We start from the raw sequence: 19,255 nt of genomic DNA on the forward strand, positions 1-19,255 counted from the left end.
ACTACTTTGTGAAAAGTTTGGGGAGCTTAACTCCCTATCACTCAATTGTAAAGAACGCCTGCCCCCCCCCCCCCCACCGCCCCAGGAATGGGGCGGGAGGGGGAGTGGATAAAGAAAGCTAGAAACACCTTCAAAATGTTTTTCTCTGTCAGCCTTCATTTACAAATAAAAGAGTTAGCTCTAATGGCTCTTTTTTTACACTTAGATTCCCCTCCTCCTGGATTAGAAACAAGTCTATATTACTCATTTAGAAACACCTGGACTGAGGTTAGGTCCAAGTTGAGGGAACCTGGAGAAATCAGCAAAAGGGATCATAGAGAGAATGCCCAAGACACTCATTCACCACCACATTGGTTCTCAGGTTCAAATCCTTTACACAAGAGCTCCCAAACAGTGGTGCTCCCAAAGTGTCTTGGACAATACGATTTTAGATGTGAACATCCTTGATGGGCACCACACTCCCTGCCACTTCCTAATGTATCATATGTGGTTCACTGCACACATTTAGATTATGTGCCTGGTCCCTGTTGCTATATGAATTTGCAACGATTCACGCACTGCCATCGTGAAACTTCAGCAAGAGGTATAGGGCAGGGATCAAGGATGATAGGAAGTGGCTGTGATGTGAGTGTGGAGACCACAAAGCTATATCATGAAAGGGAGGAGTTCCTTAGATTCATCTAGGCTTTTGGTTACAGGGCAACCACAGCTGAGAGTGACTTTAGGAAAGGCCTGCCTCTTTCTACTGGCCACAGAGAATGTGACTGGCTGGTCAGCAGAGGTCCTGATGGCAGGGCTGGGCTCAGAGTGCCTCAGGCTCGCAGAGCTCACAGAGCTCACAGTGTTCCTTGATCTCCATGTGTCTGGGTTATAGAAAACTTTGTTCACAGCATGCCTGTGTCACAATGTACCACGTGCCTTGATCACAACCTGCTTCAGTTTCACGCCGTAGACTTGACACACCTTGGTCAGAAGGCACCTTGGTCACACCATGCTTGTGCCATAGTGCTCCTTGATCCCCACATGTCTCAGTCCCTGCATATTGGTCACAGAACCCCTCTCAACATGGTACATCTTTGTTGCAGCACAGTGTGCTTTGGTCATAGTATATCTTGGCCACAGTATGCTTTTCTTCTTGTGCCTATGTCTATGCGGATGGGTCACAGCAGCCCTTGGTCATTGTGGGCCTCTGTCTCTATGGTCTTGGGTCACAGGCACTCTGTGGTCACTGGGTGCCTGAATCATGCCTCATCTGGGTCATAGCATTATTGTGGTTACAATGTGACTTCTGTTTACAAAGTAATGGTAATTAGAAATCATCTCTTAGCATGTATATGTTCTCATGGGAGGTGGAGAGATGGGCAGGATTCCAGAAGCCAAGTAAGAGAGGCATCATAGAGCCAGTAAGATAGGTTCTCAAAATCAGGTTGATACACGTAGCAACAGAATCTGTGTCCCAGAATGTTGAAGTGGGCACTTTAAAAACTATCTCTATGCTAATGACTCCTGAATTTATGAATTCTCCCAGACTCATATATCCATCTGCTAGTTTGACATTACCACTTTTATGTCACTCAGAATTGATGCAGCTCCAAAACTGGGCTGACATGCTCTTCTAACCTGATCGTCCTGCAGTCTTCCGCATCTGAGATCAGACACCTCCCTTCCTCAGGTTGTTCAGACCAAAACTATGATCATTCTTGACTTTACTTTTTCTTGTACCCCACTTCCAACACATCAGCAAATCCTGTTGACTCTAAATTCAAAATACATACACAGTATAATCCTCCTTACCTTCATTTATAGCTATAACTCTAGTCCAAAGGCCATCTTGCCTAGATTATTAAAACAGTCACATAATCTCTTACCCTCTTTGTCTACTATCAACAGAGATACTAGATGAACCTGTTAACATAGAAGTCTTTCCTCTGGTGAAAACCCTTCAAAGTCTATGCCTGCTGCACTGGGAAAAGGCCAAAGTCTTTGCAATGACTTCGAAGGCCCCACAGTCTGACCTCTGTGACCTCTCTGGTGTTCTCTCCTGCTCTTTTCGCCCTTGGCCACCCCCTTCCGGCTATCTGCTCCTGCTTGGACACCTTTGCACTTGTACTTTTTCTGTTCCATGTGGAGCCCTCTGCCCCCAGATATCAACAGTGCTGAATCCCTCACTTGTTTTCAGCACTTAGCTCAAATGATCCTGAATATTGTCTTACTGCTAAGCACATTCCCTTGCTTTATTTTTCTTTTTAGCATTTGCCACTATGTAACATAGCACGTATTGTACTCATTTTGCTTATTGCCCATCCTCCACAGTCAATTCAGGGAAGGCAGCAACTTTTTTTAGTGTGTCCTGGTATTCCCTGCTAGTGGAACAATGCTTGACATATGAAAAAGTGCTTAATGCATGTTTGCTGGATGAATGAATATTAGGCAATTACTGCAGTTTAAATTTCATTTCGGCTCTTTGTTTTTCTTTTACCCTTCTGAAAACTCTTTTGAGGCTTCAATGTTAATCCCATGTTACCTGTTTGGTCCCCTACACTTTTGGCTCTTTTATTTACTCCACCTACAAACTCTTACATCTCATACCTCTCAGGACTTAGACTAATGTACATGCTAATCATTCACATCTCTTCATCAAGCACACTTTTCACTCTCCTGACCTTTCTACTCTCTTTCTAATAGCCCGTTGCAATTTCCATGTGGTTTTCTAATAAGGTCCTTAAATTGTATAAAATAAAATTCATTGCATTCTACCAAACTTGTCATGTTCTAGAGCTCAGTTAATGGTGCTACAATCTATCTAATCACAAAAGCTAGAACTTTGGTATCTTCTGCAGTTTCTCCATGATAGTTACTTCTAACTTCAATTAGAAGACCTCTTTTTGGTCAGGATGACATTTTGATTTCTTGTTTCAGTCTTCACCTAGCAAATATAAACAGCTATGTAAGCATCTATGGGCATATGTGTATAAGATATGTACACACAGAGAGCACACAACAATAACAGAGTCTAAAGTCACGGTTCTTTTTTTTTAATTTAAATTCACTTAGCCAATATATAGTAAGTACATCATTAGTTTTTGTTCTATTAAGCTCTAAGTCAGAAAACGGGTAGATAGAACCAGAAGTTTGACCAAGAGCCAAAAGTTCCTCAGGTGTCAAAGGGAATGAAGCCAGGCTCACTGCATGAAATTGGACACTGGGGCAGGGCTCTCTACTTGTAAATACAATGGAAAAAGCATTGACTACTGACCAGGGTGAAGGTGTTTTTTCAAACTATACACTTGCAGCACTTGAAGGAGATAGACTGGACTTGAACCAAGCTGCCAGCCAGCTCCCATGACCGAATTTGCTAAGTGCAGCATATCACCCATAGCTTCTACTCTAAGAACTGCTTCTGGACTACGGGTCCAGCAGTGTCCCCAAGGCAACCATAAAAAAACACTGTAGAGAAAAAAAGTGGTCCTAAAGGGAGCAAAGGAAAATTATAAACCTGTAAACGAAAATTCCAAAGCACATAGCTAAAACTAACTAAAAGAGACAGTCAATAATATTGACAAGTGGGAGACTGTGTCTTGAAAAAATAAAAATAATGGAACGATCTATATGTGATTTTGAAATCCTTTTGTTTAAGATTCTCAAAGCCACAAAAAAGTAAGACCCAGGGAAGAAAAATTGTGAAATGTCAATTAGCAGATATAACTCAAGAAGAAGTGGTTAAAAACAGACACAACTAGCAATCATGTATATATAGAGTCTTGACTTTAAAAAAAGAGGACCTTTTAGAATGTAGTCAAAGAATTAGAGAATTCAGACACCACTGAGCATCTGCCTAGAACGAACACAGGAGAGTAAATGAAAAATGTAAAAGATAATTTGAAGTTCCAAATTACATCTTAAAGAATTTGAGAATTCAAAAACAAACAGAAAGGCGTATAAGCAGTTTTTTAGAAAATAATTTTCCAGAATTGAGGACAGGAGTTTTCATACAAAAGTGCATCCTTAGTTTCAGGTATGGTAAATAAAAACAAACCAAAATCTACACCCAGTACAGTGAAATTGAAAAGCATAAAAGATAAAATAAAAAGTCTCGAAAGTTATGAGAGAAAAGATGGGTTAGCAGCAAAAGAATGACAATTATACTTAGAATTGATTTCAACAGATGATTCTGGAAGACAATGGAGTACTATCTCTGAAATGTCAAGAGAAAACTACCATCAATTTAATGCTTTATACCAAGTTAACCCCAATTCAAGAGTGAGGATAAGATGAAGATATTTCTAGACTCATAAAGGCCATGAAAATATACCTTCCAGCAAGTTAAAAGAACTCTTAAGGGATAGAATTCCTTGATAAGAAAAATGAATCAAAATTAATGAAATCAAATATTAAAGCAAAAATGATTGAAGGAATGGTACAATTATGTTGGGCAATCTATAAGCCACGTGAAAGAAAATTCTAGAAACACGATTGAAGATAGTGGGGGTGGTAGGAAGTGGTAGGAACTCAGTGTGTAGGAAAAATGCATTAAAGTCATTAAGAGAAGGACAAAGAAGCTTCCCCTCTTGTTAGAAAAAAACGAGAGAGAAATGCATGTTAAAATTTTAGTAGTAAATTCCCAAAGAATGAAAATACAAACAATAGGTTGAAATTAGCAAGGGAAAAAAGAAGTGAACAAGAAAAATTTCAGCCAGGGGAAAAATGAAGAAAGCATAGGAAACAGAAACAAAATAAAATGGTAAAAATAATTCCAAATATATTAGCCACCTCAAATGGTAACAGTTGAACTTCTCTATTAAAAACTAAAAACCATGTTGGGGAAAAATTTCAAGTATGTTCTGATTAGAAAAGATACACTTTTTTATTGTGGCAAAAAAGACAACAAAATTTAGCCTCTTAGCCATTTTTAAGTGTACAGCTCAACAGCGCTAAGTGTATTCACATTGTTATGGAACAGATTTCCAGAACTTTTTCGTCTTGTCAGTCTGAAACTCTACTTATTAGAGTAGAGCAATTCTTCCCCTAACCCTGGTAACCATCATTCTACTTTCTGTTTCTATGAATTTGATTACTTTGGATACATCAGATAAATGAAATTATACTTTTAAAATCACACAGAAAATTGGAAAATGACAGGGTTGGAAAAGATACACTAAGCAAATAGAAAATTAATTGGTGTAGAATAGATAAATATTGGACACTCCAATCAGCTTAAGCCTTGAGCAACACTGCTTTTTAAGGAGTGGGGCGTGGAAGAAGTATCCATGGAGGAGACCAAGAAAAAAATGATTGGTAGAAAAGGAGTAGAATAAGAAGAATGTAGAGATTCAGAAAGTAAGGGTTATGCAACAATATATTAGGTCAATCCAGTGAGGACCTAAACACATGAGGAAATTTGGAAGTTTGGAGTACTGGTGATCTCTATTGGTGATCTTGGCAAGAGCAATTTCAATTGAATTTGAGCAAATTCCTCTCTCTTAGATTGAAAAGGAATTATGCTTTTGAGAAGTTGGAGAAAAATAGGAGAGATGATAATCTAGAGGTGAGGCTGAGGGAAGATAAATATTGCTTTATAGGACTCATATAACTGTATCGATAGATTGAGGGCAAAGGGATTAAGATGGAGGGGTGGCAACTTGTCTCTCCAGCTGCATCTCATTAGCCCCCACATAGATTACATTTTCTTTAAGAGGGGGCCCTTCACTGGTCCCTGAACAGCCCCATACCTTCACCTTTCTTTGATAACAGTTACTGTTTCCAGGGCCTAAAATTTCCTTTCCCTCTTTTGCTGCTTCCTACTCATCTCCTTAGACTTAGCTCAAATATTCCCTCCTTTGTTAAATCTTCTCTGACTCTTCTACGGGAACCAAACCCTCATTCCATTGTATTCATTGATAATATGATAATAAGATAAATATGTTATATATATATGGAATATGGTTATAATAAGTTTTTAAACACCGTATCTATAAGTTCTATTATCTATGTCATTTTTAGGTATGATTTTAAGCATGGAATTCCACCCCCCTTTTACAAGTCATATTTTTTCTGCTTCTTTACACACTTGGTAATTTTTTATTCTATATCAAATATTATGAATTTGAAATTGTTGAGTGCTGGATAGTTTGGTATTTCTGTAAATATTCTTGAGTTTTGTTTTCAAAGACAGATAAGTTACTTGGAAGTAGCTTGATCCTTTTGAGCCTTGATCCTTTTAGGTGGGACCAGAGCAGTCTTTAGGGCTAATTTTGTCCCATTACTGAGGCAATGTCCTGAGTACTCTACGTGATGTCCAATGAATTATGAGGTTTTCCACTCTGGTTAGTAGGACCAACTACTGGCCCTGTGGGAACCTCAGGAACTGTTCCTTCTAATCCTTTCAGATGGTTCTTCTTTCCCTGGCCTTGGGTAGTTGCCTCACATGCATGTGCTAATGGGTGTTCAACTAAAGACTCAAGGGAGATGCTCTGCAGATCTCTGGAATTCTCTGTGTAGTCCTCTCTTGTGTAGTACCCTAGACTCCCAGCTATGTCTCCTTGACTCAGATAGATGGCTGGGCTCCATTTGGCCCTTTCTTCCTGAGCCATGGCCTGGTATTATAGGGTTCACCTCATTAATTTTTATTTTCTTAGGGTCCATTGCCTTTGTGATTCCCAATGTCTAATGTCTGAAAATGATTGTTTCAATAATCAGTATGTTTCAATGAGGAAAAAAATAGGAAAGCTAGGAGCATGGTTTTCAGATTAAAAAAACTGTAAATCGGGATGCCTGGGTGGCTCAGTTCGTTAAGTGGCTGCCTTCGGCCCGGGTCATGATCCCAGAGTTCTGGGATCGAGTCCCACATCAGGCTCCTTGCTCAGCAGGGAGCCTGCTTCTCCCTCTCTCTCCTTCTGCTTGTGCTGTCAAATAAATAAAATCTTAAAAAAAAAGTAAATAAAAAAACTGTCAACAGTAAAGTTTTTAAAATTATAAATGCATAGCTATAAACTTAAACATTACCGGTTAAATTCTAACTTTGAATCACAATGAGATTTTGCATAGATTTAATGGCTTTTCTTTTCCTGTACAGCTATTATTATTAGCATAGAGCTTTTTGGATATTAGCATCCATGTAATATAATATGTAAACTATAAGGCCACTCAAAGGAGCTATGCTGTGTGGACAACGGTCCTTTATTTTCTGGTAGTGATCAGATTATAACCAGTTGTGTCCTGAGAAAGGCAAATCACATCCACTGATTTATTATATTAATATCTACTTTCATTGTGAATTTTACCATAAGAAAATCATCATTTTATCAGGGTATGACTTTCTCAAGAGAAGAATTCTTCAGGGATCCAGGCCATGTCTCATTCATTTTTGATATCCCAAGAGCCTATCACATTGCTGGTACTCATATATTGTTAGGTGCTAAGAGACATTGAAACACAGTTGCAAAAATCTGGATAACCAAGTATACTCAATAAGCCTCTTTTAAAACTGTATCCACAGTTGGGATGGAAATAGGATATTGTAACAGCTGCAGGATGTACTACTGCAAGAGGATATTCAATAAATGCTAGTGGAGTCAAAGGCTTAGTGAACTACAGCAACAGTGGAACCCAGGTCCTGGCATCTGTGTTGGGGCTGCTCATTGAGGCCAAACCGTTCATTTTTAAAAGGGAGCTTTAGAAATTAATGAAGAACAAAGTCAATAAGAATCTTGGGCAGTTCTTCACAATAAAATTACTATTTCAAGTTGGGGCGGGACAAGCTGTTTTAAGTACACTCAAAATACAATGTTCAAGTGCAATAAACAATTTTTCCTCACTTACATTAAGTTAGGCTTCAAAGCAAATACTCTGGGTTTAGGGGGGAGACCATATTCCATATAGTTGTTCAGAGACCCAGTCTCTTCAAGTGAGGTCAAGAAAGAGTAGCTCTGGGCTATGGCTTTCCAATCAGGTAGCTGCAGGAAAAGGACATGGAAGGGTGTGTGTAAAGGTTTTGTGGACCGGGCTTGAACGCAGCACTTTACACCTCTGTTCACATTCCACTGGGGCAAGAAGTCACATGGCTACAGATGCACCTAAATGCAAGGTGACTGAGAAATACCTGGTAGCTGGGCAGCGATACATGCAGTTCCAACCAACCAAAAAAAAAAAAAAAAAAAATCTGTTGACACACCTGGCCGTCTGTTTACTTTTAGTAAACTGAACAGGAATTGATATTCCTACTGACTGTTAGGCCATATCATCTGGTGATCGTTTAAAAAAAAATACAGATCTTTTGACTTCCTTTATTTCTTCCTAGATGTCCTATTGACATACAGGTTAACCGTTCTTAGTATTTCTCATACAGTGACATCTCAGCTGGCTTTGTACCTAACAGCTTCCCTCTGATTTTCTCATGACAGTTCATATAAAGTTCTATGGGAAATCATTGCTATGTGCGGGGCAAAAAAGAAAAGTTTGCTTTTCCAAGTTTCTGGATTCTAACAAAGAAAAAAAAAACATTTCAGGGCAATAATTTGTCATGTGTCTAGGAGTTTCTTTGGGGAAGAAAATTTAAGAATATTTTAGTATTTCTTAATAGCCCAAACATCTAAGAGGATCTAGCACAGTAGATACTCAAAAAAGTGTTTGCTAAAACAAAAATGAGAAAATATGCACAAGGACAAGTGTGCTTTTGCCAAATTTCAACTTTGAGCTGCACATAGGTCAGCATAAAGTCACAGAGGTGCATAGGGGCTGGTCAGAGGTACTGTTCTGTACGGTGAAAAGTTGGGGGGTTGGGGGTTACATATGGGGTATGGCTTGAAGGGTGGGCTGGATCAATGAGTGAAAGGTCCTATACACCAAACTGGGATTTAAATCGTAGCCATCAGTGGTTTTTAAACAGGAAAGTGACAAATTCAGATCTATTTTAGAAAAATAATTCTGTGAAACAATGAATTGGGTAAGAGAGAGACAAAGGACAAGACTCTGGTGCAAGAGACAGATAAGGGTCTGAACTTATCTGTGGCAATGGGCTAAGAAGGGGGGCATAAACAATCTTGAGGACATTCAGGTGCCAAATCCACAGGAGTGGTGGTTACTCATAATTAAGCATGGAAGGGAGTACCAGAATGGCAACTGTTCTGGGATGCAGATGGAAAAATCCAGATAATCGACTTGTTCTAGGACATGCGGAGTGAAGTGCATGTAACACTTCTAGGTAGTTCAATTAGAATTAGAGACAAAATTAGTGTCAGTTTCAGGGGCCCTACTAAGCTATAGCACTTAACACAGTGTACTATAAATATTTATGAGCCTGCTTCCTGTCCCACTGATCATTAGGACAAGGATCATTTTACTTGTTCCTGTATCACCTATTCAAAATATACAACTAAGTATATATGAAATGTTTGACAACTGATAGTGTGCTATCATATGTCAGTTCTGAGCAGTAGATAGATCAAAACAAACCGTATGTAGAAGCATCAAAGTGACTACCCAAACAATGGCAATAATCTCATGAAGGCATTAGGTGTTATGTTCAAACAGGATTTAAAAAAAGTTAAACTTGTCGAAAGCCAAAATCAACCATTAAACCCAATAAAGATATGAGAAAATTATAGCAATACAAGAGTGAAATTGTAAGTTGTGAATTGCTTTGCCTTATTCCTTAAAAGGAATTCTCAAAAATTCTTTAATTAAAAAATCTAATTCTAATAAAAAGCTACAAGTGAATACTGGTTATAATTTCTGTGTTCATGGATATCAATCATCATATGGGAGGATACAGAATTCAGACCCTTGACACTAAATAAGAATAAGAAATTAACTTGCAATTTTTATAGCAGTGAGAATTTGAGAAATTGTACACATTTCAATCTATAATATAGACTTTCATGTTTTTTATCTTGGTAATATATTTCAAGTAAAATCAAACATCTTTATTAAAAGACACCCATCACTATCAGATTTCTCAAAAAAAAAACCCCAACAAATTACCCCAAATATTGGGATAACTCAGTAAATATATGTTGGCAAACCCTCTTTTCTCTTAAAAGAAAATCCCAACTGAAGTACCTCTGTGCCATTTTTGGACAAATCTAAAACCTCTTGAGATTCTTTCAGAACTTTCTTTTTATACATTAGTTTAAGAAATACCTCATGGAAAAGATAAATTCTGGTAACTGGATATTTCTAGAATATTGAAATTATTCAATTCATGAGGAAACTGTACCCCTCTTTGAAGACTCTAATAGTTTTTTTGGCAGGACACTGAGTTATTCAATGTGTTAATAGAATGCTGTCTTAAAAAATAATGAGTTCTAAATTATCGTATTACACAAGTCTGACCACTGCAGATTCCAAGAGTGGGAGGCACAGAAAGGGCGCTCTGCGGTAACATTTGGTTCTCATTCACTTTGAAAAATACCACATCTATTGTAATATTGGTTATGAATTACTTCCTATCACATTAAATCAAAAAGACCAAAACCCCTCAGGTGTGTACAAACACCAAGGCACTTTTTTTTGTATCAAGTTTTTAAAAATAGTACCATTGGCTTTATTCTGAGAAATACCTTTTGGTTTCTTTCTGTAAGAAGACTGTGAAAATACGTTTGTTAATGTTCCAGAGATTATATTTTATAAAATTCTGCCTGCCACAATTAAGGAATATTCATCTCCCAATATCTTAAAAAGCAGACAAGATTATACCTAGTAACAATGTTATCATTAGCGTTAGTAATGAAGAAAAAACAGTGCCAAAGTTGGGCGAATATCTATTAAGATACATTGTACATGAATTGGTTTTTATCAGAAAGCATAGAAAGATTAAATTGAAAATTTTAAGCATTTCTTCTCATAAATAAGCCAAATGATTTGATATTTTTTCTGAAGTCCATATTGTTATTTTAATACCTACTAGATAAAATGGAGTAGACTCCATTTTAATATGGAGTCTCAATATCATATATATATTATTTTCCTGCAAACGTCAGTGAAAAATTGAGCTCCTCCTGTTTCTCCATACAGCTAAAATTCTATGTAATCCATAGGTTTCAGCACACAGAGTGAAAGGGAAACGTCGTATTAATGTAGGGTGAATCTAATTTTTGAATTTCAAGTGCTAATGATTTAAACCTTTGTGGCTAAGTCCGGAAAAATTAAATTCTTCAAAATAGGTTCAAAATCATTGAATAGAACCCTATCAATGCTTGCATCACATCTGGCAATAATGAAGACAAATTAACAGTAAGATTTTGAAAATCTGGCAAGATGATAAAGCCACAGCATACAAAATCATTTCTCTGCACTTAGTCACTTGTGGTTCAGGGAAGGATCAACTTCCTGGACTCTGGTGTCCATATCAAAGGAGGAAAATCTTACTGCAATCTGGGTTCCAGGTTTCTGGTTCACAAACAACAAGGCCGTACACTCACAAAGCAGGAAAACGACACCTGAGAGGAACCTGCTTTTCTAATATCTGCTTTCACTTTAGTTCAAAGAACTGACAATGGCATAAATTCACACCTTCATCACGTTAGATTTTAAAGCTTAATGTGCGATGTTAACTCTTCCCACTCATATTTAATTTCTCTTGGCCAAGAAGATTTGTCTTTAAACTACAGATGTAGACAAGAATTTGCTTAAAAAAAACAAAACAGTTGAATTATTAAACTTGTTTATGTCTATTACTTGAAACAATGTCACTTCATTTTAAAAATGACTGTACTCATTTTCTGTGTGTATATATGCCAGTCATGTAATGCCAATTTCATCTAAATATTGTTTAAAACAAATATTTTAAATAGCTTAAGTAACAGATTTGGTACTTAGTTTTTAACAAGTAGAGCAGGACGACCAAATTCAAAAAATATTTTGATTCTTAAAGAATGTTGCAGAATAGTTTAAAAGTATCTTTTCTATTAGAACTGCTCATCTAGCAGAAAATCAGTAAGAATAGCCAAGAATTCCATCAACATCCCATTATCACCTGCAACAGATGAAAATGCACCTGTTATAGCCATTTTAACTATAGAAATGTGCAATAAACCACGCTCTTGTTATAATTAAAGGGATGGTGAATGTGAAACTATTTGGAAAAGCACAAGGCGTTAGACCACATAGGCATTATTATAATTAAAGAAAGATGCTTTGAACAGTGATTTAAGCAATGGTGGCTGTGCTACATTATACCAGATTATACCAACAAATCTTATTTGTAAAGTTAGGGATAAATTAACGCACCTCTAATCTTTGTAGCTCTTCATTTGCAATGTGCTTTCACATATACTCATCTGATTTGAGTCCGTATTACCTCAACCCTGTGTGTTAGGCAGAAAGGTCATTTTTTCACTCGTATTTTAATGTGCTGAGTATAATTTCCATCAATTTGAGACATGATAATATGAAATTATTAAGCCTAAAATGTGTTGAAAACAATAATAACTGTAATTGTATAGATGGGGCTTGGGATCAAAATGACACATTTTATTAAATGCAATGTGCAAAATAAAATTAAGTGAACTCTATTCAAAAAGGGTACAAGACAGGTATTATTTAAAATGCTTTAGTACTCGTTTTCAATAAAAATCTGGCATTATAAAAATACATAAAATAGTCATGGATTCATACCATTAATTTACATAAGATTTTTTTTTGCATAAAACAAAGTTAAAATAGTTTAAAAAGGTATTCTTATATGAAAGTTACTCCCAGTATAAAATTTTTATAATTTTTTGTAATTTTGGTCCATCTATATAAATAAGACACTGTATCCTTTTAAAATTCATAACTCCATTTAAAAACATAGGATTCTCTCTTTTAAATAAAAGTCCACTTGAGGTAGTATGTTCGAGCTCTTCTTTGCTCCCATTCAGTCTATGTGTCCAAGTCATAAGACTGAAAATGTGGAGTCCTGTGGTTTTCTAAAGTCTGTTTATAGGTACACGTGTGATTTTCTTGCTGAAAATCTGTCCTTTCTTTCCCATATTCCTCTGACTCAGAGTCCAAGTCTGGGGAAGAACGAGCTTGCAGGTGAAATGCTCTTGGCTGACAATCCGCTGGCTGTCCAAAGCTTGAAAAGGCATCCAGATGAGCTCTCTTCAGCGGCTTTCCAAATGTTCCTGTAAGAAAGAAACCCCTTGAGCATATGGGTCCTTTGGCTAGCATGTAAATCAAAACACATTTCAAATGAAGAAGCACCTTAGCCTGTAAGCACGATTAAGTGTTTTCTACAGGTCACTTATGGTATCGGGTGTATGTGCATCCATGTTACGGAGAAAGAACTTACGGAATGGAGCTGGGGAATGAATACATATGTCCCATTCTTTATCATATTTCATCACCTAGAGTAATAGTAATCATTGAGCAATGAAGTTCCCCAATATTACTTCTTCCAAATCCTGGCTTTAGTTCTTGACAGTCCACAATTCTCTACGAAGGAGATCTGGATTGTTGGTTCCAAGTAAATTGTGCCTGGATATGGAAACTTTCTTTCCAAAGAATCCTTGTCTTGCCCTTTCTTCTTTACTGGCAAAATATTATTTAACTGACTCAAATTCTTGTCACAGTCATATAAAAGATATTTTCATTTTTTAAAAAAGGGAATATAAATAATTATACTGTGACAAAATTTCGTAAAAGCTGCATAAAATATTTTAAAATTCCCTTTTTTTAACCAATTTGTGGTTCATTTTCCCATATCTCCATTCAGTGAAAAGATGATCTCAGTTCTTCCATCCGTTATCCCCATGCACTAGACAAAAAAAATTCACAGACGAGTCTTGGCGCGAGCCAGCGTCTAACTACCACCAACTTGGGCTTTAAGGCTCTGGCAGTCTCCTCCACCAAAGCCGTCCAGCTTGGCTGACAAGAGGTTGTTGCCAGGTGGGACACTGTCCACCCTTGGACTCTGGTCGAAGGGTGACCCACCAGACATCCCAAACCACAATCATGCAGCGCATACAACTCCACCCCAAAAGCTGCTGTAGACCAAAACCACTTTTTCCACATGGCTGACAAATGGAGCTCCTAAGTCACTCCCAAAACTTTTCTTCTAGATGATGCCACACACAGAGCTAACCAGAAAGCTCCTAAGGCTTAGTTTCGGATTAAACACATAATCAAGTAAAATCCCCCATGTCTGACTTTGCATTTAGGAACACGTATGCTAACTCATAGGATGTCATGACAACATGATTAAAAAAAAAAAAACACAACAAACATTTTTCACAAGTTTGGCATTTTATACTCATTGCTCTCCCACATGCAACTTGGAATAGGAATCCTGAGTCAAGGTGTCTAATAATTTAATAAACTTACCCATGAAAGAATTACTTAAAGGAACCGATGCTGGCTCTGGACTTGGACTAAAATCTAAAGAGGACTTGTTTAGACACAAACTTCTCATTCCAGGTCCTTCATTTTGAGAGTAAGTAGAGCTGATTAACTTCCTCATGTGTGAAGGCCATCCTATGTCACTGACACTCTGTTCACAGGATTCTTCTGAAGGATAAGGACTTGGGTAGCACTCCTTTTTCTTTATGTAACTGGGCTCACAGTGGTCCATTAAGGCTGTTCTCAGGTCAGGGCCACAACCTTTTAAATTTGGGGACAATATCAGAAAGAGACATTTAGGGCTTCTGGAAGTCCCTCCAGGGAACAGAACAGAACTCGGGTAAGAAAACCACATACCTGTATGATAGGCTTCAAACGGATCTGAGCCGTACATATTCCCCTTCAAATACACCGGGCCTGAGGACCCCAAAAAGGGACAAAGGAACGGATCTGTGGCAACTTCCACGTCGGCTTCACTACTATTGTCAATATGGCATGTCCCTGTAAAACAGGTATCTCAGTCACTGAATGGATTTGATTCAAGTACCCTTCAACATTCTCTCCACTTGGGGGATTTCCCATATTTATAGATAAAAATTTTGGATAGAATAGTATATAAAAGAAAAAACTGGAGAAATTTATCGTAGGGTTTTTAAACATTTACTGAGGCCTATGGATTAGTAACTGACTAAATCTGTGCCATCTTACAGAGGGGACTCGATGAACCATTGTACTGGATGCGTTCACCTGGGCGCTGCCCCCCAGTGGCTTCCAAGAGAAACTGATCTGTATATGCACACTGCAGCCAAAGCGGCCATGGTCCGAAACACACAATGCCATCAGCACTGCTCCCTTCAGATGAGCAGGACCAGGAAGTGGCATTCAACAAATCATCTCTGAATGCCCAGCTCAAAGATGAGCTTGGCCAAAAAAACAAAAAACAAAAAACAAAAAAAACCCCCAAAAAACAAAAAACCACTATTGTGAGTAAGCCAAACAACCCAGAAATGATGTGCCAGGTAGGAGTGGCCACAGCAGTTGAAGGGTGAGAGATGCAGTGCAGGTGAGAGATGCCGCGATGGGCCATGTGCCTGGGAAGCAGGGGAACCGGGCAGTCCCAGAAGGGCTGTGCAAGACGTGATCACTAGGGCTGGTGGCCCCTAGAGCTGCTCACAGCTGACAGATCCCCAGGCCCAGCGTCCAAACAACACATTATTATGTTCCAGTTCTGTCACTTTAAACTTTCCCAAATGTCTTTTCAGTAAACCCTGCTACATTTGAACAAGCTTGCAACCAAATGAGCCTAACCAGAACACCCACCTGTATGTGCAAATCTTCTATCTATACACCCTCTGTCACTGCCTTGCCAAACACTTTGTGACTATTTGTTGCAATTTTCATCTCACTACTGCCCACACTATGAGACTGAAAACAAATATTCTTCCCTCTCAACTACAGGGTCCACCATGGAGCAGATATTCAATAAATGCTTGTGGAAAAAGATGGTAAAATGCTTGAAGAGAATGTCAATAGTTTCCTCTTTTGGAGCCCTTAATATGTGCCAAGCACCATGCAGTTTTCCAACATCATTTTATTTAATTTCACAACCTAATAAGGAAGTACTATGTAATTGCCCAAGGATACACAGTTAAGTGTCAGAAGCAGGTCTTGAACCAAGCTTGTGTGCGTGTATTACGGTGCCTCCATGATTATTCTTAAACCATGCAGTTCTTAAAGCAAGAGTCAGAATTTGATTTCTCTAATAGAATTTTAAATCATTTGACTTTTAAGACCATACATGAAACCAGTTAATGTCATTTAAGAAAGGGGAACATTCAGGGCCAAAGAACATTTATAGCATAAAGAAAGTATCACATTGCATGGAGAAATTAAACCTTAATTCTCCCACTTGTCTTCTCTTATTATCAGAAACAAAGATTTTTCTGGTATTTAAGAAAAAGGCATAACAGTATTTAATTTCAGCTTTGCCAATGGTCTTAGGCCAGTTCCTTAATAGACGAGTGTATCGATTGCTCGTGAAAATTAATACTGTATTTGAGCCTTCCATCAGATTATTTTGAGACAACCACAGCCTGTGTTCATTTTAAACACTTACCACTGCTGTCATGTTGTGGTAAGAAAAACCCGCCTCCTGAAGACGTGACAAACTGGTGGTGGCTTCCACTTTCTGAGGAGATGTACCCATCCTGTCTGTCGGCTAAGGTTCCCTGAGATGACAAGTAACTAGGGATATCTGCTGGCAAGTTGGTCTCATCTAAAATCCAACAACAGCATTCTGTTAACCACGAATGACCATACATACCCGACAGCCTTCCCTGATGAACAGTGTGTACTGTTTTGGCTTCTGTACCAATCAAATAAATCTACTCCTGAAAACCCACCTTGACTGTCTCGTCTTCAGGTAAGGAAGATGAGGGCTCTGCTGCTCTGGGAAGCACAAGCCACTTCTCTATCTTATCTTCTATTGGATGCCCCTCCCAAATATCAAAAACAGATGATTCAAAAGATAGAGCCTTAGGAATTTTCATGGGGTAGTATCTAAGCTCTTGAATTAAGCTTGATTTCTGCCATATTTCTGACTTAATATCTATCGATATAGGAGTTTGCACATATTAGTCAAGTCACAGCCCCCTCCCACTAGTAACAGAATCCTCCCTAGACGCCTGCACACACATATGCACACGGGTACACACGTGACAAGAGTGAGCTACGTCAGAGAGTAACCTCGTAAATGAAGGGCTGCTCCTATTCTCTATCACCTGTGTGTGAAGGAGTGAGGCTGTTTTACTCCGTGTTTTGGACTATATCCTACAGCCAACAGGATCTCCTGATAAGGTTTTAACAAAAAAGGATTAATCTTTAAACATCGGCTTTATTTTGGGCCGGGGTGTTATTTTTAGCTAACCATATTCCTGCAGCTTGAAGCAAATGAGTCACCCTTCTCACAGGGCCTCGGGCTGTGAGACACACATTCTGGACGAAAATTACCACAGGACCACAAACACACATGACTATGGCACCCCGCGCCAAGCTTCTGTTTACACACCTGTGTTGGTAATGCTGCAATCTTCATTCCTCCGCCTTGTGTGGTATATGATGACCACCCAAACGAGCGATGTGCCCACCACACAGCAAACCACCGCTATGATCACGACACCCACGGTGGCCCATCCGTCATCGTCTAAGGACGAGGCGGTCATCTGAGGGGAGTCACAGGTGGGAGTGGGCATTACACTGAGACGCACGTTGCCTCTCTCAGTGCCGAGGGTGTTAGACATTTCACATGTGTATTTCCCGGCATCACTGACATCAGAGTCCACAATGATCAGCAGCTGATTGCCTGCTGCAAAAAAGTGCCTTTCGGTGACCACCAAGGGGCTGTCATCCTTGGTCCAGTTCAATCTGGGAGGAGGGCTGCCTCCAGCGATGCACTGCAGGACAGCCGTTTCTCCCTTGGTTACGGTTCGGTCCAACAGGGGCCGCAAAAATGATGGTGTTTCTGAAATGACAAGTTATGTCCTGAATCTCCTGAATGAAATTAGGTTTTGCATATGGTAAGACCTACCACTTGAATTTACTAAAATTGGAACCCAACATCGTATTCTTCCACGGCTTCATGTGTATGCTTCTATAAGCCCAAACATGTATACAACATTCAGAATTTCATTTCATTATTTGCCTGTCATTTGCTGTAACACCTGTTAAGGATAAGGTTTACTGTTTTTTAAACCTCAATCTCTCTCACTCTTGACAAGATTGGGAATGGTGGAAGAGGGGCAATGCAAAAATTCTAGACATTTCTTAGAAATAGAAAATGTATAAAAGTAATTTCAAGCATGGGGGTATGTTGATGGATAAAAAAAAGTCAGAATGTTTAAATTTTTAAAGGGAAACTTTCTAGTGCTAGATGACCAAACCTATACATAAATTCTGAAAGTACTTTTATTAATTTGGTGTTCATAGGTTACTTTGCTCAACTCTTCCAAAGATACACATATGATGAACATGTTCACATTTTTTAAAAAGCTCCTGTTCGGGCAAAAGATAAAAGACAAACTCTGATTTCCTGAATGGAAGGGTAGGCCAAGAAAAGAGTAGATTTTTCCCAATCTGCTCACATGTTTTAGATTCTTGGATGTGTTTTATAGTGTGAAGACTACTGGTAGCAGAGTAGAGGAAGGGGGAGGCAACAAAGCATTTACTTTTCCCTGCCCCTTGGAAAAGAGGAAGCGGATTCATCTCACCGGCCACAGACTTAAAGATGTAATGCACTCCCGACTTCAAAGCTCCTGAGAAGCCCTCTGTTCTCTCTAGGGAAGGGCAGTGTCCTATGGATTACCTCTCACCCTTACAACTCCTGACACTTAGGGCCTTTGGGTGAGCTAGTATCTTTAATTTCTATCACAGAATCAGACAGTAGCCACTCACCTAGGACAGTCAGAGTTGCATTTGCAGAAATGCTTCCTGCACTGTTCTGAGCTGTGCAGCTATAAACCCCGATGTCCTCGATCTTCACATCCACGATAAAGAACACATCATCCTCAGGCATAACATGCATGCGTCTCTCCCTCGCGGCGGGGAAGTCTGTGCCCCCATCCTTTTGCCAGGCTATCTGCGGGGCTGGATGTCCCAGGGCAGCGCACTCCAAGCGCGCCATGGCCCCGGCGCGGATGGTAAGGTCCATGGGGGTCTTGGTGAAGGAAGGGAGCACTGCAATCAGAGAAAGAATGTGGGCATTAGCACTATAGAGTTTTAGAGGTTCATTTTCATTGTTTTTGTTTTTTGTTTTTTTTTTAATATATACTTACAAATGCCCCTGCCATAGGTCAGGCTGGGGTTATTTCTGATTGCAAGACAAGGAATCTGAAGTTGAGATGAAGAGATCCCCTCAAGGTTACACACAGGTACAGAAATGATG

At 38.9% G+C, this 19,255-nt stretch overlaps 1 protein-coding gene across 2 annotated transcripts in view; it reads right to left on the bottom strand.

The window, feature by feature from the left end:
- Nucleotides 1-12,858: 12,858 nt before the first annotated feature.
- LRIG3 (leucine rich repeats and immunoglobulin like domains 3) overlaps nt 12,859-19,255 on the bottom strand; it is a 45,412-nt gene continuing 39,015 nt past the window's right edge. For both annotated transcript variants that reach the window (XM_028110920.2, XM_088025627.1), the window contains exons 14-19: nt 18,766-19,047; nt 17,384-17,836; nt 16,433-16,591; nt 14,674-14,817; nt 14,302-14,577; nt 12,859-13,103 (exon numbers count right to left, since the gene is read on the bottom strand). In XM_028110920.2, the coding sequence (XP_027966721.1) occupies nt 12,859-13,103; nt 14,302-14,577; nt 14,674-14,817; nt 16,433-16,591; nt 17,384-17,836; nt 18,766-19,047 (1,559 nt within the window). The remainder of the gene's footprint in view (nt 13,104-14,301; nt 14,578-14,673; nt 14,818-16,432; nt 16,592-17,383; nt 17,837-18,765; nt 19,048-19,255) is intronic.

The sequence above is a fragment of the Eumetopias jubatus genome, unplaced genomic scaffold (assembly GCF_037043125.1).
Source record: "Eumetopias jubatus isolate StellerSeaLion01/CBP00866 unplaced genomic scaffold, mEumJub1_p1.0 scaffold_8, whole genome shotgun sequence".
In the NCBI taxonomy this organism is placed as follows: Eukaryota; Metazoa; Chordata; class Mammalia; order Carnivora; family Otariidae; genus Eumetopias; species Eumetopias jubatus.